Source organism: Bidens hawaiensis, unplaced genomic scaffold (genome assembly GCF_021521415.1).
Source record: "Bidens hawaiensis isolate Kalapana, Puna unplaced genomic scaffold, B.hawaiensis_p1.1 tig00028252_1, whole genome shotgun sequence".
NCBI lineage: Eukaryota > Viridiplantae > Streptophyta > Magnoliopsida > Asterales > Asteraceae > Bidens > Bidens hawaiensis.
The window spans coordinates 80,920-105,725 of record NW_027494602.1 but is presented as its reverse complement, the minus strand read 5'-3'; the positions used below and the strand labels follow the sequence as shown (position 1 = coordinate 105,725).

At 35.0% G+C, this 24,806-nt stretch overlaps 1 protein-coding gene and 1 pseudogene across 2 annotated transcripts; one reads left to right on the top strand and one right to left on the bottom strand.

Annotated features, from left to right (window-relative positions):
* The first annotated feature begins 981 nt into the window (after positions 1 to 981).
* LOC143576659 (putative methyltransferase PMT10) lies at positions 982 to 5,698 on the top strand (annotated as a pseudogene). The gene is made up of 8 exons (XR_013142982.1): positions 982 to 1,463; positions 2,339 to 2,488; positions 2,588 to 2,858; positions 2,939 to 3,049; positions 3,568 to 3,985; positions 4,067 to 4,189; positions 4,320 to 4,397; positions 5,411 to 5,698. The product of XR_013142982.1 is annotated as a putative methyltransferase PMT10 (transcript).
* A 7,652-nt stretch (positions 5,699 to 13,350) lies between these two features.
* On the bottom strand, positions 13,351 to 18,381 carry LOC143576658 (protein kinase STUNTED-like). The gene is made up of 11 exons (XM_077060698.1): positions 18,367 to 18,381; positions 17,109 to 17,325; positions 16,947 to 17,044; positions 16,085 to 16,331; positions 15,275 to 15,988; positions 14,943 to 15,191; positions 14,709 to 14,869; positions 14,561 to 14,640; positions 14,294 to 14,441; positions 13,678 to 13,827; positions 13,351 to 13,584 (listed from the first exon to the last, which is right to left on the bottom strand). Exons 1-11 carry the CDS (start codon positions 18,379 to 18,381, stop codon positions 13,351 to 13,353), a joined length of 2,313 nt encoding a protein of 770 aa, XP_076916813.1.
* Positions 18,382 to 24,806: the final 6,425 nt, after the last annotated feature.

Here is a 24,806-nt window from a genome sequence, read left to right as displayed (position 1 = left end):
GTTTTTTTAAGTGTCTATTTTACGATCCCAGTGCATAACTAAATATTTTTTCCGGGTTAATTCATTACTGAAATTTAGAGGATTCTAGCCTAGGTAGTTTTCTCATCATCATCTTATTTAAATCAAACTTTTGCTTTCATTTAAATTACTTGTTTTCTTAATTAGTTTTTAATTATAGTATTAAATTAGTATTTTAAATAACCCCCCCCCAAACAAATATAAATTAATAAGTCGTGTTTGTAGTCAAGTCTAATTAGTTAATAAACGTAGTTTAGAGAGTCTCGTGGGTTCGATATCCAGACCTACTTAGCTTTACTAGATTCGATCGGTTCACTTGCCGGTTAGTAGTTTAGTCGAGTTTTAGAGAGTCTAGAGTATTACTTAGTGTTTATTTTTAGTTAAATTAGTTAATAATTAATAAACTACTTTTAGCACATCACAAACAAAAAAAGCTAACATATCTTCGACTATGCGTTTGATGCTAACATATCTTTGACGACGTGTTTGGAAGCCTAACTCATCTTTAACCATGTGTTAAGAAATCTAACGTGCCTTTGACGACGTGTTAGCGTTTTTAACCATGTGTTAGGAAATCCAACGCGTCTTTGACGACGTGTTATGCTAACATGTCGTCAAAGACGCGTTAGATTTTCTAATACATGATCAAAGATGAGTTAGAGAGAGCCATTTTTAAAAATATTAAGTTTAGGAGACAAAGTTGGAATCTCATTTTGTAGAAGGGCTATTTTGGGAATTTTCTCTTAAAAAAAAAAGGTTTGCGGCAGAATATTGAATATGATTGCCATAGAAGCAAATAAGGCGAAAGTAATAAAGCCTCTAAAACATGAGGGTCCACAAACTAAATAAAGTAATTCCTTCACTTGACTTGACACCAGCTTTTTGGTCAACTTTATTATTATTATTATTATTATTAACTTACTACACCGTCACCGGTAACTAACAAACCCTCACCGGCACGCCATGAGAACCACAAACCCTAACACCTTCATTAAAATCCTCCTCGTCTCCTTCCTCTTCTTCGCCGTCCAACGCTTTTCCGACGACACCTTCTCCTTCACCGGAACCACCATCTCCACGGCACTTAACTCCACTTCTCCGTCCCCACCGCCGCCGAAGCCGGAAAATGTGGTGGACAAGAACGGGGCGATGACGGACGACTTCGTGATCGGAGATTACGATGCGAGTTTACTCGAGAATGCGGTGAATGAGAGTGTTGTGGAGAGTGGTAATGAGAATTGGGGGAAGATTGGTAGATTTAGGGTTTGCGATGAGAGTATATACCTTGTTTGGACAATGTGGATGTGGTTTCTAGGTTAGCTTCAACTGATAAGGGGGAGAAGTATGAAAGGCATTGCCCTGCAAAAGGTAAAGAGTTGGATTGTTTGGTGCCGACTCCGAACAACTATAAGGATCACATTCCGTGGCCGACAAGCCGAGATGAGGTATGCTTAATGCTAGTTAGTTATTTAACATTAATTTACATAATTCTTGTTTGGATTTGCTTGGTTTAGATCATATTTGTAAGATGTTTTAGTGTTATTGGATTTACTTGTTGACCTATGTGAATCATGATGTTCATCAAACAAGTCCAAGTCAGGGGCATAGGGTGCACGCTTGTTTGAGTTTATTATGATCTTCGGTATTAGAACCCCATTGCCTAAGCAACGGGGGATCCATGCCCCTTGAAGCAATTTGGATCTCAAATGGATAACTGCTGAAAGCTGTTTCGGGCCCTAATCCTGCAAATACGAATCTCTCTCGCATTTTGGTTCTCAAAAATTCATAGAACCATAGTTGTCAATAGCGCCCACTATAGCGAATAGCGTAGCTAGTGTAGGTTAACGCTAAGTGGTTCATAGATAAATAATAGCGTGATTCGCGTGAAAATAGCGACCGTCTGCATTTTTCATTTGTTTTAAGTTTTATTAGCTATTTTGGTTGTATCTATTGATTATTTCATTTTGGTGGTAGTTATTGATTATAATTGCTATTTTGGTGGAGTATTTAATGTAAAGCATTTTAAAAAAATTCTAATACCTTATCGCTAAACATCAAGCAGCGCCCGCTATTTCATTGCTATACCTACGTAATGTGTAGGTAGGTTGTCGCTGTTGACAGCTATTCGCTACTGACAACTATGCACACAGCACACATACTTGCTTCTTGTCAGCTTTCTGAGATTTATGCGATTGGAAAATTTGGGTGAACCTCCGAATTATTTCGATCTGAAAGTGTTTCATGACTCTCGTTATCCGAGTGTTACGAATCACGAATCCCCAATCATATTTGTAATTAGGGTTTTTGAATGTTTATACAGGTATGGTATGATAATGTACCACACACACGTTTGGTTGAAGATAAAGGAGGTCAAAACTGGATCTCAAGAAACAAAGACAAGTTCATATTTCCAGGAGGTGGGACACAGTTCATCCATGGTGCAAATCAGTACTTAGATCAGATTTCAAAGGTTTAAAATTGTCACATTATAGTTAACAGTAACTATGGTTCTATGAATCATGATTCATGTATGCATACCTTTGACTCCATGTTTTGACCAAGCATGCAGATGGTTCCTGATATTGACTTTGGTCGACATGTTCGAGTTGCATTGGATGTTGGTTGTGGTGTAGCAAGTTATGGTGCCTTTTTACTGGACCGAAACGTGACCACTTTATCAGTTGCACCAAAAGATGCTCATGAAAATCAGATTCAATTTGCTCTAGAACGAGGTGTACCTGCCATGGTGGCGGTTTTTGCAACACATCGGTTGTTATATCCGAGTCAAGCATTTGATTTAATACATTGTTCAAGATGTAGGATAAATTGGACTCGTGATGGTATGCTTTCTTCATTTATGATTGTTTCACTAGTATTATTATTATTCATTGGGTTTTTACCTTATTTGTTTGTGTTTAAGATGGGATTTTGCTTCTGGAGGTGAATAGGATGTTAAGGGCAGGTGGTTACTTTGTCTGGGCTGCACAACCGGTTTATAAACATGAAAATAAGCTTCAAGAACAGTGGAAAGGTAAGTTGTTTATTTAAACACCAAATAAACCTATAAGATATGAAAATAAGCTTCAAGAACAAGAACGGGACATGTTCGTTCGTTTAACTTTAACTAAACAAACGATCGAACACAAACAGTTTAAAGAATGGGGTTTTCTTGTTCGTGTTCATTCGCTGAGAATATGAGTGTGTTTTTGTTTGTTCGTTAATAGTATTTTTGAACAGTTCACAAACATAAACAAACATATATAACTGCGCATAGATGAACAAATATAAACGAACATAGCTGAGCAAACACCAATTAAAAGTAAGCGTGAATATCAATTTGTTGGGCCTTAAATATCAATAAAACTAGACTAAATTGTAATGTGCCTAACAATTTAAATGAATACATAAACAAACAAGCGTAAACTGTTAACATAAACGAACATTCACAAACAAAACGTGTTCATGTTCGTTTGTTTAATAATAAACGAACATAACCGAACCTTCAGTCGAACAGTTCACTAAGCGTATGATTCGCCTACTCAACTGCAGAAATGGAGAATCTTACTAGCCGAATATGTTGGGAACTCATAGCAAAAGAAGGATACATCGCCACCTGGCGCAAGCCTCAAAACAACACGTGCTACCAGGCCCGCAGTCCAGATATACAACCTCCATTATGTGATGCCAATGATGACCCCGATGATGTTTGGTATGCCCCACTGAAGGCATGCGTCACTCGTTTACCCGAAAGTGGTTATGAAGCTAATGTTACAGCATGGCCCACGCGACTTCATGATCCGCCACATAGGCTACAAAGTATAAAAATGGATGCTTTCTTATCAAGAAACGATATCTTCAAGGCTGAGTCAAAATATTGGAAAGAAATAACATTTAGTTATGTTAATGTTTTTCGTTGGAAAATGTTAAACGTACGAAATGTGATGGACATGCGGGCTAGGTATGGAGGGTAACTTGTTTACCTTCTTTTAGCTACTTTTTTTTTTTTTTTTTGTGAAATCTTACATTTACATCATGTTTATAATGACAGGTTTGCAGCAGCATTACATGATCATGGGGTTGATTGTTGGGTTATGAACGTTGTTCCCGTTAGTGATACGAATACGTTGCCTGTAATATATGATCGTGGGCTCGTAGGTGTTGTACATGACTGGTATGATATACTGTTTTTCTTGATTTTGACTTATTTTTAAATTTAAATTATCTTTTTAATAAGCATGTTCATTAAATTGATTACTAGCTTCATATTAAGTTTAATTAATATATCTTTTATGGTTTTCCAGGTGTGAGCCATTTGATACATATCCAAGAACTTATGACATACTGAATGCAGCCGGTCTCTTTTCCAGAGAACAGAAAAGGTAAAATAAACAATTTAATTTATTTATTTATTTTCTCTCTTATTATTCACCTACTACTCCAGAAAGATATATCGGGTATGGAGTCAAGTGGGTCAAGACTGCTAATTTTACCAGACCCGAAACACTTTTTGAAAGCTGATTTAAATATAATTGGTATGCCAATACATTAATCTTCCACCTACTTTGGGGTGACCATGAAAAACTGATCCGTAACTGAAAATCCAAAAAAACTGAACCAGAATGACTTAACCCAACCAAAAACTGACAATTTGGTTTTATGTTTTTGTAAAAACTGAACTTTCGAAGATGATTAAATTCTCCACGTCTCTTAAAAGCTTATGACCACAAGGTTTACTTAAAGTTGTTTATATATATATTTCTATCTTTTGTAAACGGTTTAATGACAACTGCAATTTTGTTTAGCTTACTGGTTAAATTATCCTTGTGCACCAAGGGAAGTGTAGTTTTACAACCAAGGCAAATGTTGCTGAACTGAATTAAGCATTCTCATTTTTCATTTTGATTCAGAAGTAATTTATATGAATTTAATAGAATATGTTACCTAATTATTATAGTCCAAATGCATAATATTTAATTAATAAAAAATTTAGGCCAAAAGATTTAGGATCAAATTCATCATTTTGGGCCAAGTATTTTCTGCCCAAAAATTTCAAGCCCAAATGTTAAAACCAAAACTGAATGGTTCCAAAACCTCAAAAAACCAAATTTTCAGTTTTAGGTTCAGTTTGAACTCAAAACTTACTTTTTTGGTAATTTTTGTCCAAATTTAAACATCTTTAGAAATATGTATACAAAATATTTCATCAATAATCTGAATTTTAGGAAAAAGTTGATCTAGGAGGTTTATGTTTTTAAAAAATACATTATGTGCCAGTTTTGACATGTTTGACCTTTTAAGCTAATTTTTTTATTTACTCATTTGACCCGTTTGAGATAAAACATAACCAATATCAACTCGCTGGTTGAAACTTTTTGTTGTTTTTCTTGAGCAGGTGTGATATCTCTACAATAATGCTCGAGATGAATCGAATATTACGACCAAATGGGCATGTTTATATTCGTGATGTGAATTCGGTTATCTATAAACTTGAAGAAATTGCGAAGGCTATGGGATGGATCACGCATGTATTCGATAATGGTGAGGGTCCCAATGCTGGTGCCAAGCTTTTAAGATGTGAAAAACGCCTATAATAACATGAGGAAATTAGTTGATGTAAGGTAAAATTAACCCTTAGGAAAAGGTTAAAAAGTGTTGATAATTGGAAATTTGTGCTTGTATTTAATTATTATAGAAATTAATTAATATAGTTATCTAAACATGAAGGTAATGTTAAATGTGGGTTTAGTTCAAGAGTTTTTATTCTTGCATTTTTAGTCGTCCACATTTTCTATTTATGTAACAATTTGGTTATTAAATCTTTTGTGATATATTTTTAGTCCATATATTTATGTTGGTCATATATTTATTAAATCAATGTTAGTCCATATAAATATGAATTTAGGCATGTACTCACTTGATTGTGTCTTTGAACTTGTAGTGTTAAAACTTGGCATCTCTTTCTATTAAAATAAAAATATATATAGATAATTAATGCTAAAAGGGAGATGATCATATAGAAGAAATTATTGAAATGCAGAACGTGTGTGATATTTTTTGGTCATTCTTTTTTGATGTTAAATATGGTAGATGGAATCAACTCTTATGTTACATCAAATAAATTTGATGGAATCATTTGCTTAGATTATAAAATTAAACATAAAATATATAAAAACAGCAAACATAAGAGAAATATAATAAATCGAATCAGGAGAAAATATTAAGTGGGAAAAACAAATTAACACTAATGAAGTATAAATGACACATAAGTTACACGGGTGTTGGTGGCCTAGTGACATAAGCAAAGCTTTTATGCGAATAGGAGCATTAAGAGGTCTCAAGTTCTATCCTGAGCAAATATATATATTTACGTAGTGTGACTTAGGAGCATGAATAAGATAGATTATTGAAAAGAAAAAAAACCTAATGTATAAAGAAATGATTTATGAGTTAGTAGTTATTTATAACCTAGACAATAAATTAAAAGTTTTTTATTACATTGAAACAGAAGGCAAGCGGGGCAACAAGCTGCGCTGCTACACTTTTTTGAATTGCAACACTTAAAAAGTTGGTTAATTCTATCAATTGTGTATGGGTCGGTCAAACTCATAACCATAACTAATATGGCAATATGTAGGTTAATGAATAATCATAATTGTAACCGATCTGTTATGGCGGTTTTGGTTAATCGGTTTCAAAATTATAGCAAATTGGTTATGAGTCAGTTAACCATGACTAATTGGGGTGGTTCGGAGGACAAGTCAAAGATTAATCGGGTATCTTGGCAACAGCTCCAAAGGACTGTGGTGGGCTCGGTTTGGGTTCGTTAAACCGGGCTCTTTAGCGAAACGGTGGTGGCAGTTTAAAGGTGGACGTGAAAGGTTGTGGCGAAAGGGAATTTGGTCCATCCATCACTCATCAAGGAGCTGGAATTCTGGGTCTGTGGAAACAAGTGAAACGCAATACTCATGAATTATGTTTATTGGGGATTAATTTGGATTTGTTGATGCAACAGTTTGTTAGAAGTGTCCTTTTTGGTTACATTTCCACTGTTATTTAGGTTGGATAGACTTCTGGTGTTAACGTCTTTGGCAAGACGGAGTCTTGGGTTGGTTTTGGTGGTTTGCTAGAGGAGACGACAGAACATATTTTCGTTTCGTGCGGATTGGCACAATCGGTTTGGCAAGCCAGCTCTACTTGGTGCAAAGTCCCTCAGTTGTTTGCGTTTTGTGTCTGTGATACTGTCGAGCTTTATAAATATACCAAGTTTCCGAAGAGAAAGACAAAGTCGTTCAATGCGGTCTGTCTTGTCACATTGTGGTGTTTATGGAAGACGAGAAACAATATGGTGCATAATGGGTCAATGGTGTCTGTTGGAAGTGTTGTGGAGAATATAAAAACTCGTAGTTTTCTTTGGGTGAAAAGTAGGTCGGTCTCATGGGCGAACTGGGGGAGTTTTGTATTGTAGTGGTCTTATGTAGTTTTTTTTTGTTGGTGTTCTTGTACTGTAGCTGTGTGTAGTTACTTGCTATGCCGACATTTGTTTTTCTTTTGGGTTTTAGTATATGTTTTTGTTGGCCGTTCAAAAAAATAACTAAACAATATAACTGGATCTAAAAGTTTGTGCCTGAGTTTTGTAATTGAGGCCTAAAAATTAGAACCAAAACAGATTTGATGGGACCATTTTGGATTTGATCTCTTAACATGTTTCGAAACCTGCATACGCATATATCTGTGGTATACACTGAAGTTGTTTTTTTGTGTGATCAGATGTCAAAAGATGATGTGACTTTGAACGATATGAAATATTATTTACACATGACTTCAGTACTAATTTTCTTGATCATGCACTACCAGTTCTTGCTTCTCAATTAAGTAAACGTATCGGCTCCGTTATTATAGGTTTAAATTTTTCTTTAATCAAAGCCGAGCCACATTTGAAAAATCATTAAACCGACCATTCGTTACATCGCCTATCGGTTCAATTATGTTGGCCATGATTCGGTTATCGATTATAACACTTAATTTGCAGATAATTAGTTATAAAAGTTGTCTACACAGAATTTGCAATTAATTAATTATATAAAATAATTTAATTAATTATTGGAGTCATTGATATACATAACATAACAATAATAAAATCACGAGAACCAGAAATTGAATCCTTTCTCCTTATCACTCACTCCCAGGTATCATCGTTCAATCGATAGGGTTTTTGCATAATATACGCATTCTCTTCGTATTATTATTATTATTATGCTCAACAATCTATTTACGTTCGCCATTGATTATATAATCAACTGTTTGGATTATTTTTGTTTTCCTAGGGCACCAACATCTTAATCAGTCGTTGCTACTTAAATCACAATATATTTTCTGGTGTATAAAAGCACGCATGAGGCCAACAACTTGCGATTTGTTGTGCGTCTGGATGTTGTATAACAAGCTTTTTAGGTTGTACATGTATGCAGTAACCATTTATAAATCTTATTTATCTCTTAATATTGAGTAAATGTGGCTACAAACCAATAGAATACTTATATAACATATCGTGCCTCGTGTACAAAAAACACAGCGCTTTTCGTCTCAGTGCGCCTCACGCTTTCTTAAAACCAAGATTTGAAGCCTAGTGGCTAGTACTGAAGTTAGTTGATTGAAGCTTGAAAATTGCAGTTATAAATGAATAACTGTTTGTTGTACTCAAGCCTTAACTTGCTTATATCATTCGATGTAAAATTTATGCATATAACTTTATATTATAGTCCAAACTGCTGTAGATCATATGGTGATTAATAGCTAAGTTTTAGGCTACTTTGGATGAAGTGATCTTGTAATCATTTTGTATCAGAGCGTGTATTATTTTAAGACATTTGAATTTTTAACATTAATATGATATCAAGTCTAACTTCATAAAGAATTTTATCTTTATATATATATAGATGTAAGAGATGATGTGAACATTCATATCGTTTTACTTTTCAACTTATGCAATCTTGAATGCCAGTTTCTATGAATTCATCTTATTTGTATCTTCTTTTATTAATCCATACTCTTTATGAACAAAATCTGGTTTTGTTAGATGAATACTCAACTGAATTCATGATTTTTTTTTTTTTTTTTTTTGCAGCTGATCATTGTGAAGGGGTTTTTTACAGTTCATCTAAACATGGACTTTTATGATGAGTTTAACACCATTCGATTAAAGATACGCAAGTTATATTTTGATATCAAAATTTCTGAGCTTGATCTTAAACACCCGTTTTACAAGAAAGTGAAAAATGGTGAAGCTAAGGATCAAGAACTGGATAGTGATTATGCTTGGTTTTTTAATTCCTGTTCTGAAGCTACTGAACGGGAAAATGAGACAATATGTGAGGATATAAATGAATACGTAAACAAATACGGAGCTGAAGCCGAAGATGAGGATGAAGATGACAATGAAGCTGAAGATGAAGACGAGGTTGTATGCATAGATGAAAACAATAAAGATCCCGAATACTTGTTGTTTTTAGAGAATCTAACAGAACATGGTAAATCATATAAGCTGAAAATTTCTAACAATGACGAGGAACCTGTTTTTGTGTATTATGAAGAGGGGAATTTAGATTCTTGTGATAATAACCTTCAACTGGCTACTGATAATAGTGGAGACAAAGTAATCGTTTCTGAAGATATACCAGTCGAGCAGAAGGCTAAAAGGAAGGTGAATGAAATGAATGGCGAGATTGAGATTCATACTAAAAAAGAAGTTTCTAGAAGAAAGAAAAATAAGGATCATAAGTCTATACCACAGGGTACCACTGTGGATTCTGCTAACAAGATGTGCGCTGACATTAAAGTTAAACGTGAAGAAGAATCTTTTGAAAATGAAGAGATAGTAACAACTTCCGATTCAGATGTGGTGATTTTGGATAATGTTGAGAACTGGAGTGACGTGAAAAATAAACATGTATGTGTAATTATATGTTATCTATCATATTTGTTTGATTTATATCTAAATGGTTTGATTATTGTTTCAGTTAAAGGAGAAACTGATAAAGATTCTTAAGGTTCCATATAGTGAAAAGGAGTACAAAGAACTTTCAGATTATATAGAACAAGAGAAGCCCGTTTTGCAACTTAAACCCTTGCGTAGAGGCAGGTCCCGATCGTTTGCTCAAGCTGGATTCACCAAAACTGTGCTTGGTTATGGCCCCCGTAAGTTAAACTTTTCACATATTGGTTTAACTGTCGTACAAAAACCGCCTTTTTTTTCCATTATATCTTTGCAACACTACATATTATTATGTGGTTCTCTGCTTAATTAGTTATGTATTGAACCCGCGTCACATATATTAAGTTGTAATGTTTGTCTCATTATCTTGATCATGCAGAAAGATTTCAGTCAATGCTCAAAGCTGCACAGAATGACCGACCTAAAGCTATTAATCTCTTGAGGATGTTTCGTTTCTGGCTAGAAGTAAGCTTTCTAAATGAATTTACATTTCTCGGGTCAACTTGACCCATCTATTTATTAAAAAAGTTAGATTATTACTGCAAATTATTATAATTCTTTGCTATTGGTGGGATTTTTACTGGGTATGGTTGTTGGGTGGTGTTGTAGTTCTAGTTTTATTGATAAAAAAACTTTGTATGGAAATTAGTAACTTTTTTTTCGTGAATGGCAGCATGTCCCGAATGTGGATGCATTTCAACCTTGGAATGACGAGGATATTCTGAAGGTGCGGCCAAGGGTTAGAAGAATGCTCTAAATCAACATGTAGTAGCTTTTGGATAAATGACTTGTTTGTAAGTTTTCAGGCGTAAACGTTTAAAGCCGTTGGTACAAAATGGTGGTTTAAGATAACCGTAGCGTAACCCATTCTTCAAGAAACTGGTTGATTTGGGTAATTTTTGTATGCTTAGTTTATAATATGGGTCTATCTTTTAAACCTCTGCCACCTTGGTATATGTCAGAATGGGCGACTTGGCCATTATACCTGAACCCGGTCCAACCTGGCCCATCTGTTTCGCTGGCTTGATAACTATGACAAGTTTATTTGCCATATTCAAATTCAGCTTTGTAGTACCCTAGTATGACTGCATAACTACTATGGTACTAAGTAACTGAAGGCAAAAGTGCAGCAATTCGAAAGAACAAAGTAACCCGTCGGAACCAAAATGCCAGACTTAACACCTTTATTACAACTCAAAAAGGTTCAACTTAAGTTCTAAACAGAAGACTGTACTAGACCAAGCTTAAACCTATTCAAACACTAATTCTAATAACACAAATACGGATGCATTCTTTTTAGAATAAAAAAGAATGTTGAAAACTGCGAGAACTGCATAATGCACTTTGTACGCGGTGCATTGAGAATAATCAAGGTGGTGGGAGAGACAGTGTAGCGGTTAGGTAACTGTCTTATGTATCACAATCAAAACACCAAGTACAAGTGTATTATACGGTTCTTGTAGTTCTCAACGTACTTTTGATTATGATATAAACGCTCCTCTAACAAGATAATTCGAACTGATTAAAATTAAGCATTTAATATAATTATTTAAAACTCAATTTCTTTCTCTCTTGTTGTTCCTTCTTTAATTGATCCTTATCACCTTGATTCTCTTTGATTTGATCTGAAGTTGGCTAACAATAGTAGTGGTAATTGCTGACACGAAAATAATTAGGTTTTGGGTTGCATTGTTGAAGGATAATTCAAATCATATGCAACCGTTGGAACCTGGAAGAATCTGTTGGACCAATGTTAAGGTGCGAGTAGAGGTGCACAGGGTAAGTGGTTAACCGATTTGAGAATCTGTTGGACCAATGTTAAGGTGCGAGTAGAGGTGCACAAGGTAAGTGGTTAACCGATTTGAGAATCTGTTGGACCAATGTTAAGGTGCGAGTAGAGGTGCACAAGGTAAGTGGTTAACCGATTTGTAACTGGAAACCTAACCGGTTACTACCCGGTTCAATAAAAACCAGTTTATAGCTGACGGTTTATAAACCGGTTATACAATTTGGCTCAAAAATCAGTTAAAAACCAGTTACAAAACTGGTTAACCGAAATAGGTTTTAGGTTTTTTAATTATTTTTTTAAACGGTTTTTTTTTCGGTTATTTACCGGCTCACTGGTTCGGCTATATCGGTTAGGGTTTTTGTGCTTGAAAACCGGGTAGTACCCGACCCGATTAACCGGCTTTCAAATAACCAGTTAACCGGTTTGTGCATCTCTAGGTGCGAGTCTTTTGCTACGTCAGTTGAATAGTGTGAATAATAGTGGATCGATATGTGAGTTCGGCTGTCCGGGTTAAGAGTCTGGTCATGGGAATGTCGCATGGCTATTTAAGTAGAGCCTTATGTGATGAATCATAGAGATATACATACATATAGCAAAATGGGGTGTTCATGGTTCGGTTTAGAACCGTGAAGCACCTAACTAGTCATCGGTTTAATTTAGCGGTCGGATTTGTTTTCTAACTTTTGGTTGGTCGATTCATCGCCTTGCTTCTTGGTTATGTAAAGTAAAGCCCTTGTACAATTTGTGACTTTTCAATATGCTATATATTATTGTTTTTGTAATTTTCTTTTCAATATGCCATATCTGAAGTCTGAACCAAGTTTACCTAGAAAGGATATCAAGATAGGTTACCTTCTTTTGTGAAAATCCAAACCGTTGGTAGCGGTTCGATTTGGTTTGGTTTTAATGTTAAGCAGTTCAGTTAAAAATCATTACAAACAGTCTGGCTTACTCCGTCATCTTGGCGGGAATTCTTTTAAAATTGGGAACTTATTTTCAACTCCCGAAGCATTTCGTTGATTACTATGCCCTTCCTCGTCTCTGGGTGGTTTTGACCTTCCTGTGAACGCCCCTCATATTCCAAATTTCTAAAGGTTTTGGTTGACTCGATTAACCAGTTTAATAAAACCAATCAATGTGTTTTATATGTCATGTTTAAACCATCCTTTTTACGATCATCAATCCGATTAACACGTTTACACTACAGTTCACAACTTTATTATTAGCCGTCAACCTATATGACCCATTTAGATAAGCGGACTAAACAAGTCGTGGTTAGGTGACACGATTCTAATTTACGGTAAAGTTTTTTACACAAACAAGCATGCAACATATGAGGAGGAATTACAAACACATAATTATCTTTATATTATTTATTCTATAAAGGAATTAGGAAGCAAGTCTCTTTTTTACACTTTTTAGAACTTCATCTCACCAAAAAGAGACCATTCTAACTTCATTTTAACACCACAAAACAAACACATTTACAAATCAACTTAAAACCAACTTCACCTAAAATTAATAAACTTGTTACTATTTTTGATTAAAGAGATTAGTCAAAGCTTGATGAGCGGCTCCACCTGCCACGTAGATAATCCTCTAATGACACACTACTCTCCTCAACACTGCTCATTGAAAGAGAGGAGTCCTCAACATCAAGCAATGCAAGGCTTAGATGTGACCTTATGTTTGATTCCTCTTCCGACACCTGCACTCTCGCGTCTGACCCCACCTCTAACCGCGCCCACTTGCTCACCTCGGCATCCCCTTGAAGCACTTTCAGAACCTGTCATAAATAGATTATATTCTTCATTATTATTACTAATAATAAGATGAAATGAAATGACATTTTGAACAACAAATTTATTTATACACTTACAGAGCTCATGTGGGGCCGAGCACGTGGGGCCCGGCGTATGCAAAGAGTGGCAGCCAGAGCCATTCTCTCCATTTGATCAGCATCAAAGCTGTTGCCAAATGTTTGGTCTAATAGTTGGCAATATTTCCCGCTGCTCAAGATCGGTTTTGCCTGTAAATTTAATAATCAGGTTTTAGGTTGTCATATCTGACCCTTGATGAGATGGCTCACGTTCGGGCTGGCATGTTTAACTAAACAGGCCGTGTTTGATGCTGTTTAATAAAAGGGCAACCCACCAACCCGTTTAGCACGTTTACAACTTGATTACAATGTTTAAATGCGCCCATGTTAGGGTAGATGTCTTTAACTAAACAAGGTTACTCGCTAACTCGTTTAATTAAAATGTCAACCCTCTAACCAGTTTAACTAAACGTTTAAGTAAACATGTTGACCGGTTTACATGTTTACAACTTTATCAAACTTGTCAACCCGTTTACGACCGGCCAAACTCGTTTAACAAAACATGTCGATCTTCTAACTTGTTTAACTAAACATGTCAACCTGTTTGACTCGTTTAGATTAACGAGTTAAACGTGTCGTGTTTGGGTTATATTAGTTTATCAGAGCATATACGTACCCAAATAACCAAGCTTTCCTCGCCTTTAGGATACTCACTGCTTATCGGTTTTCTCCCCGAAAGAAGCTCAAGAATAACAACACCAAATGCATACACATCAATCTTATCAGTCACCTTTCCATACATGAAATATTCTGGAGCCAAGTAACTGCACCCCAAAACCTTTACTCAGTTTTAATCTTATATATCTTACTTTCATATGCATTAGTTGGTATTTCTATAAAAAAAATAAAAAAAATAAAAAAATAAAAACTAGAAATTACAAACCCGAAAGTTCCTGCAACATCAGTGCAAGTTATCTGAGCTGAAGTGGTCGACGACCACACTGCGAGCCCAAAATCAGAGAGCTGGAAAACAAGAGATAAAACTATGTTAATATAATCAACAAATGCAAGTTAACAAAATAAATGATCACCTGTGGCTCAAAATCATCAGAGAGTAAAATATTTGATGATTTAACATCCCTGTGGATTACTGTTTCATCACGTTTATCATGTAGGTAAACGAGTGCTTCAGCTACACCCACAGCAACCTTATATCTCTCATTCCATCCAAATGCAGAATCTTTCTTATTGCCTAATTTAACAGATAATAATATAAATCAAGGAAAAAATCATAAGTCTATTGGTATAAAAATTGTGTTATTTACTGTGCAAGTTATCTTCAAGACTTCCTCTTGATAGAAAATCATAAACTAAAAGGAGATTGTTGTCTTCAAAGCAAAACCCGAAAAGGGAAATGATATTTTGATGATGTAAAGTAGTAATAATCTCAATTTCCAACACGAATTCTTTCAAGACGTCTTCAGATGATTTCAAGATTTTAACTGCTATTTCCTTGCCATCAGGAAGACACCCTTTGTAAACTTTACTACTCCCTCCTTTTCCTATCATATTCTCTGAAAATCGAATAAAATATTTCATTAAAACGTGAGTCGTGAAAATTTCAAGATTAAAAAAAATAAAAAATAAAAATACAAACCGTGTTTGAAGTTTTGTGTTGCAGAGAGAAGTTCTTGGTACTTAAACAATCTACAAGTGGCTGAATATTTGTCATGAAGACCTTCTAACTCTTTCGGTAGGCTAACTGAATCATGATCTGGTGAAGAAGATAGATCAGATTGAAACTCATCACCACCAACACAAACAATTGCTCGATTTTCTGCAGTGGCTTCAACAGATCCGTCTTTCTGATCATGAAACACACCATCATTTCTTGAATCTGAGTCTGTGATCTGAAAACAATGTCTAACTGGCAGCTTCATAGCCCACTGGACGACCGAGATCTGGTAGACCCGCGATTTATCAGATGGAAGATTATTCGATGAAATGAATCGGCGAAGAAGTGGCCAACCGGGCCTTAGTTCAGGTAATTCTCTTAATAATAAAGAGGTTGAACTTGATGAAGCTTCTAGTGTCTGTACAGGTACTAGAGCCATGGAGTTATCTTCTTCATCACCACCTTTACCGGACAAATCTTCAAGGACAGGAGCCATATCCAGCGAGCATATTGTACAGTTATCTTGGATTGAACTCGGTTTGCACTCAGATTTAAGATTCACTAAAGCCAGCTCAGGTTTCTTGCAGTCATTTTGATTGTTTTTCGCTTCATTTCCATTTTTTAGTAATTTTGGATTAATGCTCAATGATCTCTGAATTAAACTAAACCAATGATTCTTTTGGCGATCCAAACTCCCTACAATGTTACCAAAAGTTAACTCAACATCAAATCTAGTAACATGTTTCAGAATCGAAATCAGAAGCATCTTGTTCATAAAAGATTAAAAGTTACCTTTTGCACAGGATGTTGACGGATGGGATTGTCTGTGAAACACAACTTTACCATTATTAACAGCAATTACAGAACAGCTTTTCGGTAGTTTTTTAGCGCAGTATCTTGCTATGGAGGATGATGATCTAGTAGTGTGATTAATTCGTGATGATCCAACAATGATCTCATTTGCACCATAAGATTTCGCTTCTTGAACAAGAATTTTTCTAACTGAAGTGCCTCTGCAGATCTTTAACTTAAGATCCACCTGCAAAATCCCCAAAAGTATGCCAAAATTGTAATAAATTGAATTAAATATTCATGATTATGTTCTTCGAAATTCAAAATCAAATTCCCATCTACAATTATTTCAAAAAAGGGAAAAAAATTATTTCAAATTTTCAATTGAATGAACTTTAATGATCTTGATTAAATAACATTAAGTAAATCACTTAATTCGTGACCAGTCTTGGAAAAAAAACAGGACTAGTCGGTGATTAATCACTAGCCGGCCAGTGACCGACTAATTTCAACGGATCCTGTCAGTCGACCCAAGACCTGTTTTTTTCCATGTCGGGTCCAGGTTGTGTCGTGTCAACAGCAATTACCGCTCCTAGAAAAAACAGGACTAGCCGGCCGGTAACTTACTAATTTTTAGCTAATCGGACCAAATCGCCCCTAGTCGGACCAAATCGGCCGCCAATTTCCGGCCAACCTTTGTAAATTGCATATAAAAATATAAAATGTGTGTATATATATACATATAAACTGAAAATTACATAATAAAAATTACAATCATATTTATCCCATTAAACCGCAAGTCCCCACCGCCCCAGCCGACTAGATTTGAACAAATTGACAGCTAAACATGACAAAACCCTACCTGTTTAAGGTTACAAAAGCCTTCATAAACAGCAAGAACCGAATCAAACGAATTCACAAGCGACAGCAACGAAGATTTCCCCTCACGATCCACAATTTCTTCAATTAAAACACACGCAATTAGCAACTTAACTTCACAATTAACAGCCATAAACAACCCTACCATTATCAGTCAAAATATGCAGTGCAACAACTCGATCACCAGCCTGAGCTTGCTTCACCAACGACCACGTCAGAAGCTCTCTGCTCTGCGAATCCAGCTTCACTCCGACCACCACCGTCCCTCCTCCGCCCACATTCCGGTCTCTGTATTCTCCGGCGAGATCCATATCAGATGCAGGTGGATCAAGATTTGATTTTAAGACATGGGTTTTGATTGTCTTGATGTTTTAGAGATGGGTTTTGAATATCTTGACCTGTAGTTGAGAATGCAGGTGAGATTTGTGGTCGCCGGAGGTGATGATGAACAGTGGTGTGACGGTGGCCGATTTGGATGGCTTTATTAGGTTTGGTGGTTATTATTATTATGATGCTCGTGTACAAGTGGGACCACGGACTCAAGTCACAAGCCACTAACGTTCTTTTTTTTTTATTTTTGTTATTATGACGCTTTTTATTATTTTATTTTAATGAATGAATCTGGAAATGTCTACTGTATTAATTGTTTTCTGTAACTGCTTCATGGATCATGTTATATTAAATTGGAAAATAGGTTTTTTTGGAAAAGAACATGGATTTGATTAATGGGGAGATATGAATTAATGAATTATGAGAAATGGTGAATGATTGGTAAGTTTTGTTGGCAGTAAATAAATTACCTTTTTTTAGAACGGCACTAAAATAAATTACTAACGTTTAGATTAGACGTTACTATATGGATAAAGTTTAATTCTTTTACTTAATAATAATCTTGATTAGATTATATGATTTTGTTTACACTTTTTGGTCGGTTTAAAGTTTGAACTACCAATTATTATGGACTTTTTCTTTTTTTGTTAATGTAGTATTATTAATAACTACAACTTAATTGTTTAAAAGTTATTAAAAAATTAATATTAAAGTTAAAACCAATTAGTGTGAAAGAAAAAGAAATAAAATACAAGGTCATATAAGTGTTCACATGTGACAATGAGAATGGATTGGTTTGAAATTTTTATGGTTTTAAAAGAAATCCAAATAGTGAAACAACTCACCAACCGTTTGGTAATGGGAGTAGTCTAACAACATCCTAGTCATCAATGGGAATTGCAATACCCAAGTATGCGACAAGTACTGACGACATAAGTTTCATATTATAAAACCATGTTTTATACCTGGTTTTATATACGTTGAGTACTCATTATTGAATCCCCATAGGGCTCTCATGTATATGTGTGAGTGTTAGGTTTACCCGTTTATGATCTCATATGGTTAAAAATTACCCATTGGACGCCCATTGCCTGAAATTCGATCATGAACCCACTTAAAAAATCGACTTGAAACATAAATATTCAACTGCGTTTTTAACAATTCTGTAATTTTGATATTTGCATGTTTCTAGCTTCATCATACTAACCATTTTAATTTTTAAGACTACGTATTGTATTAATATATATGGTTTCGATGTGGGTAATGAGATTGAGCGATCAAACGAGTATCACCTCCAACATACGTGTTCTAAGCCCGTGATTTTTTTATTTTTTATTTTTTAACTAAATACTCCTGTACCAAATACTTTTCCTTGGTGTTTTAGACTTTTCAATAAAATTCAGCTTCATTTGTCATCCTAGTCAACAACTCATATATCCTTATTAGTCATAGCAATACCTCCCATGAGGTCACTATGCCCAACTAATCTCGGTCATATGAAATTAAAGTATGTGTTTATGTAGTGAATCGTGTATTTTAGTATAGATTTGAACATTGATGAACTAGTTTGTGGCCTCATTTGACACAATACACCTCAAGTTTGCTTGTAAAGCTCTCTTGTAAGATTTTTAAAGCAATGTTAGTGATCCTTTTGTTATCCAGTTTCAGTGTTGAGTTACTCTCTATTTCCCCCTCAAAGTAAAGCTAGCGTAATAGATACTAGACGCTACAACTTTCGGCATTAGAATTGATCGATTTAAACTCGTTGCAACACAATCATTTTGGATCTAGTACTCTTACTTAGAGGTGTACAAAACCGGTTTTAAATCCAAAACGAACCGGTTTATAAACCGTACCGGTTTGGTCAACGCCTGGTCAAAACCGGTTTGACTCAAACCGGTTTAGACACAAGATAGGTCGACCTGGTCACGTTGGTTCGGTTCGGTTTATAAACTGGTTTAACCGATTTTAAACCGGTTTTAGCCGGTTTTAAACAGGTTTTCCTCAAACCGGTTCGGTTTATAAACCGGTTTGGTCGATTTTAAGAGAAACCGGTCCTGAAACTGATGGTTTGGGTCGGTTTGAGAACCGGTTTAGGTGAAACCGGTTTTAAACCCAAACCGGTCTTTTGTACACCTCTACTCTTACTCTTCCAAATATCCATCAGCATTCCATTCTTGAATTTCATTGTATCCAGTTATATCCACACCTAGAGAATTTACACATCCTTACTTTTTTTACTTAAATAACAATCAAAGTTGAATTAGAATAAATCTAGAGACACATTATACATGAATGATATTAAACACAATAAAAAATTAATGGTTTCACGGTGAAACCATTAAACCATGAAAGTAACATGTAATTTGTCCTAAAATGTCCAAATCTAACATGCAATTTGTCCTAAAATATCCAAATCCAGTTAAGCATAGACAACCACTCAAACAATAATCAAAAACCCATTTCTTAACATCCAAGTATCTAACTTTTAAAATTTAATGTTGTTAACCTCTTTGATGTAAAGTTTGTTTAGAAGAAGAGTCAACGTATCACGTGATGATTCAACAAATACATCGAACACGTGGCATGTTATAGCACGACAAAAGGCTCACCAGACACGTGGCTTCCAGCCTCATCACTGACCTGACCAAAAGATCTCATCCACCAACAAATTAATATTACAATTTTCCTTGAAACACACTAACACACAACTATAATAGCTTTGTCAATTGAATCAAACACCTCAATCTTAATTCGATGCAAGGGATTATTGATCAAACACCTCATGCTAATTTGTATCTAACAATTGAATGACACCACTAACTAGAGGAGCAAAATACCGATTAACCACCGTTTGAAATACTGATTATTAACCGTAAGCGATTATTGATCAATCAAAACCGGTTTTTAATTGGAGAACCCCTAACCCATGTAATTGGTTCGGTTCTGTTAAAAACATATTAATCTATTAAAGTTAACCTTATTAACCTATTACTGGTTAACCGGTTCCTATGTGAAAATCCCTAACCGTACGGCTAATTTCGTTCACTAACGATTCATACTATACCGAGATATTAACCAATTCCGTTTTAATTCGGTTAACCGGTCAGAATTTGCTCCTCAACCTATAACCTGTAGATATACAAAATGCAAAGTCAAAAACACCACGCCTGAAAAAAAACAAGTCTTTCGTTTAAAGCCTAAAAGCCCATTAGTAAAAAAATAAAACAAATCAACCAACCTAGCCTAGCTCAACATCTTTTATTTAAAAGCCCATTGCAAAAAGATTTGATTTGAAGTCTTATTTTCTTTAAAAGCTTGTTGCAGCTTAATTGTATATCAATTAGTATTTTATACCCACGCTTCGCGACGGGGATAATCGATATTTAACAAAGTTTAGACACAACCAAAAAATATATTTGAATAGCAAGCAGTGCCAGTCAAACACACTGCAGGTAAAAAAACAAAATCTTAAAAACAAATCACAAACTTGAAGCATGTTCAATATAGATAGTCTAAGCTAGGTTGCAACTCATAGCTCTCCGAAAATTGTATATATAAAATAATAATAATAATATAAATGAGATTTGAGACTTTGTAAAACCCCATATATCAAAACTTGACTGAAGAATGTCACATATGGTTATTTGATACCAACTAAAACAAAGAAAAGCAAATGTAATATATTTATTTAATGAAATCAGTCAAAGAAGGTCAATAACGAACGAAAGCTTTACCTCTTCGAGACGAATAATCAATCTATACCCAAGCAAAGCGATCTCAACTGTAACGATTATGACTCTTATTATAAAAGAAGAATGATCTACTAATACTACTGCTAATTAACGATTTAACGGTTATTGGGCTTAACGCTTTTTCCTACTAGTTCTCTTAGTCAGTTAGGTTTAGGCGAGTATTGGGAGCAGGAACTACAAACCCAGCTACCTAGGGACGAGATCGGGACCATACTGGTACCGACCGGTCCCGGTCCTGAAAATCGCAAATTTTTTGTACCGGTACCGAAATCATTGGTTCGGTACCGGGATGGACCGGTACCAAAGGTTAAAAAATCGGGAAATATCGGTACCGATACTGATGTGCTAAAAGTAGTCTAATAATTATTTAACTAAAATTACGCTAATATAGACACTAAGTAATAAATTCTAGACTCTTAAACTTAACTAAACTACTAACGGGCAATTGAACCGATCGACTCTATTACAGCTAAGTAAGTTCGGATATCAAACCCACGGTACTCTTTAAATTACGTTTACTAGCTAATTAGACACAACTATAGACACGACTTATTTATTATTTGTTTAAGGGGGGGTTTGTTTTAAATACTAAATTAAAAACTAATTAAAGAAAACAAGTAAAATAAACGAAAACACAAGTTTGATTAAATCAGATGATAAGAAAACTACCTAGGCTAGAATCCCCTAAATTTCAGTTATGAATTAAGCGGGAAAATATTAAGTTATAGACTAGGATCGTAAAATAGACACTTAAAACCTGAATAGGACCCCTAACCCTTATCTAGAGACACCTATAAGTTTCTAATAAGTTTTAGTGAACACCAATATTAAAAATCAAGTTTCCTTACGGTCACCTAATTATTTATGATTTAGTTCCTTTATACGAAATCCTATCTTACAGCATGAAAATCAAAGACAGTTTAATATAATTAATTGATTCAATAAACAATAATTAAATAATCAAACCTAGACGGATTCCTTACGAAAACTAAATCTAGCAAGATCAAATAATAAAGATCTATCAATAACCTAGAACTTTATAGATTTAGGTTAGTGGTACACTTAGGTTTATTTAATTAATAATTATTATTCCTATGTTCTTATTGCAAATCAATCATAAAATAATCAAGAACACAAAGTAATTGACCTAATAGTAACCTATCATAATGACAAACAATAATCAAGGCAACTATGGAATAATAACAATCAATCAAACAATCCTAAGCATCCATATGCATCAATTTAATATAATTAAACCTTTTACTAAATCATAAAACCATAACGATAAATAAATCCCAAATCAAAACACAATGTCAAAGTAGGTTCATCATAAGCCTAGGCAGTCTATAATGTTTAACCTAGCAACTTAAAGTAAAACAAAACAATGATAAACGAAATCATGGTGAAAATAAATAAGAACGGAAGATTAAAGGCGATAAAACTCGTGGTCTTCGTCCTTGGATGATAAGCACTTCGCCGGCTGATTCCTTGCCTTCAAACCCATCAAATATTGCAATCCTAAGCCCCGGGAAACTCCAAATTCGGCTCTGGTTCGTAGGGTATGCTCAGGGTTAAATTTAGGGGTGTTTACATAGGTTTCCTGGGCCCAAAACTGATAAAAAACGAAGAAAATTCGAGAAACTGGGTGCCCAGAGTGCCGCGCGGCGAGATTTTGCCTCCCGATCGCGCGGCGCTGCGGGCTACGGGTGGCTGACTGGTCTGGTTCGTTTCCTGATGCGGTCCGGTTCAATTCTGATGCTCCGGTTCACCGGTTTGGCTTGTTTTAGCTCTTTTTCGCCCTTTTTAACCGTGAACAAGTCCCGGAACCTACATTATTCAAATATGCTAGTAATATACAAATTCTAATAAAAACCAAACAAAAACTAATAAAATATTATATAAAATATACAAGGGATTTATATATATTAAGCATTATATCAAATATCCCCACACTTATCTCTTTTCCGTCCTGAAAAAGTCTAATTGCAATGGGATCAGAGTCGGAGAAATACGATCTTAAAAACATATTAGGTTATCTTAAAGCTCAGATAAACGTAAAAACCGCTATTGCCGATATTGTTGTCCACTTAAACCCAGCCACCAGCCTATCAAGCCCAACGCACATTAGGCATTTAAGTTCATGTGATATCAAAAACCAATGGGTCTCACACCTTTAGAGTTAAGATCCACCTACCCCATCTCAGGCATAGTAATGACAATTAAAAATAATCGAGTTGAAGCAAACTGGTTCAACATATCACCATAAGATAAGAACCCCTTAATGGTAAGAAGAAAATGCACTTAGATGGAATTAATGAATAATAGGTCAAGTGAGGTCGTACGAGCATGCCCTAAATATTATTGAACTTTGTCCTATATATGCCCTAAGAAAATATTTATTGACTAGAAACTTTCGAGCCCCAATAGTGTATTCTCAGAGTCGCCATCCCCTTGGTAACATGTAAACTCTCAGTTTCGTCTAGTATGTGCACTTTGGCCTCCTTTTCTATTTTTGAGAATGCATCTTTGGCATTTTTCATGACATAACGTTTCTCATTTTTTCTTTTCAGATCAACGTTTGGAATGCTTATTTATTATTATTATTTTTTTCATTGTGCACTTAGGAATCTTTAACCTAAAAATATATAACTAAAGACTAAAGCTTGTATAAAATTGGACATTTGCGGGGCGCCACCACACTTTATTTATTTTCATAAAACGGAGTGGCGTGCTAATTTTAAAGTGCATTTAATTCTCACCACTTTAGGGTAATCAGCTTATGATAATACTCCCTATAACTTATCGAATTTCAGCTTCATTGTCCCCCTTAGGATGAGAACCCACAAAATCTAAGATTAATTAGGTTTATTAAGAATATGCAATAGAAAACCTTTCAAGACTAGTTGGGCCTACCGACACACCCCAAGCTTAGTACGCCTTCTATAATATTATCTCATATTATTAGTAGTTTGAAAAACCGATTCCCGATAAGTATCCTCATCTCCCGTTTAAATGCTAAAAGAGACAAAATCAAGTGACATTTTTCAAAACTTTTTTTTTCAATTTTTTTTAAATCTGATTAAAATTTAACTATGACTCAAATGTCCTATCCCCACACTTAAATTTAGCATTGTCCTCAATACAAGAATAAGAACGAAAAATAAAAATAAACTCGAAATACAAAAACCTAAAAAGAAAAACATAAATAAAAATAAACAAGCAAGATAAATAATGGAAAAAACTTAGCTGGTAATATGCGCATGATGATATGATGCCAAAGTCTTCTTCCAAAGCTGCCCTCAAACTCCAAACGTGTGCATCAAACAAATATCCCTTTCTCTCACACATGAACGGAAGCGGCAAACATTCAACAAACAATATTTAAAACATATCTTATCAACTTGATAGAGTTTAAACATTCAAAGTATTTCACCAGACCAACTAACCCACCCAATATATAAAACATGAATAAATAGCAGCAAAATAATAAAAAGTATACAGTTCGGCTGCTCCATCCCCACACTTGAATTTTGCATTATACTTCATGGGGGTCATTTTTCTAGCTCAAAACCTGCAAAACTTAAACAAAAACAAAGAAAACTACAAAAATCTACGTTAGTGACTCGACACGACTCAAAAATAAAGATAGGACAAATATACAAACTCTACACTCGAGCTTTCACTCAAGACACTCTCCTATGTGAACTACTCGGCTGTCCGAGTGGGGCTTCCTCCACCTCGGTATAACTCCATGGTCC

What these genes read in the sequence shown, in the direction of transcription:
- LOC143576658 (XM_077060698.1), bottom strand. An exon ending in TCTTGAAGATAACTTGCACA is followed by an intron (nt 14,870 to 14,942) that starts GTAAATAACACA and finishes CTGTTAAATTAG; the next exon opens with GCAATAAGAAAGATTCTGCA. An exon ending in GATGTTGCAGGAACTTTCGG is followed by an intron (nt 14,442 to 14,560) that starts GTTTGTAATTTC and finishes TTTGGGGTGCAG; the next exon opens with TTACTTGGCTCCAGAATATT.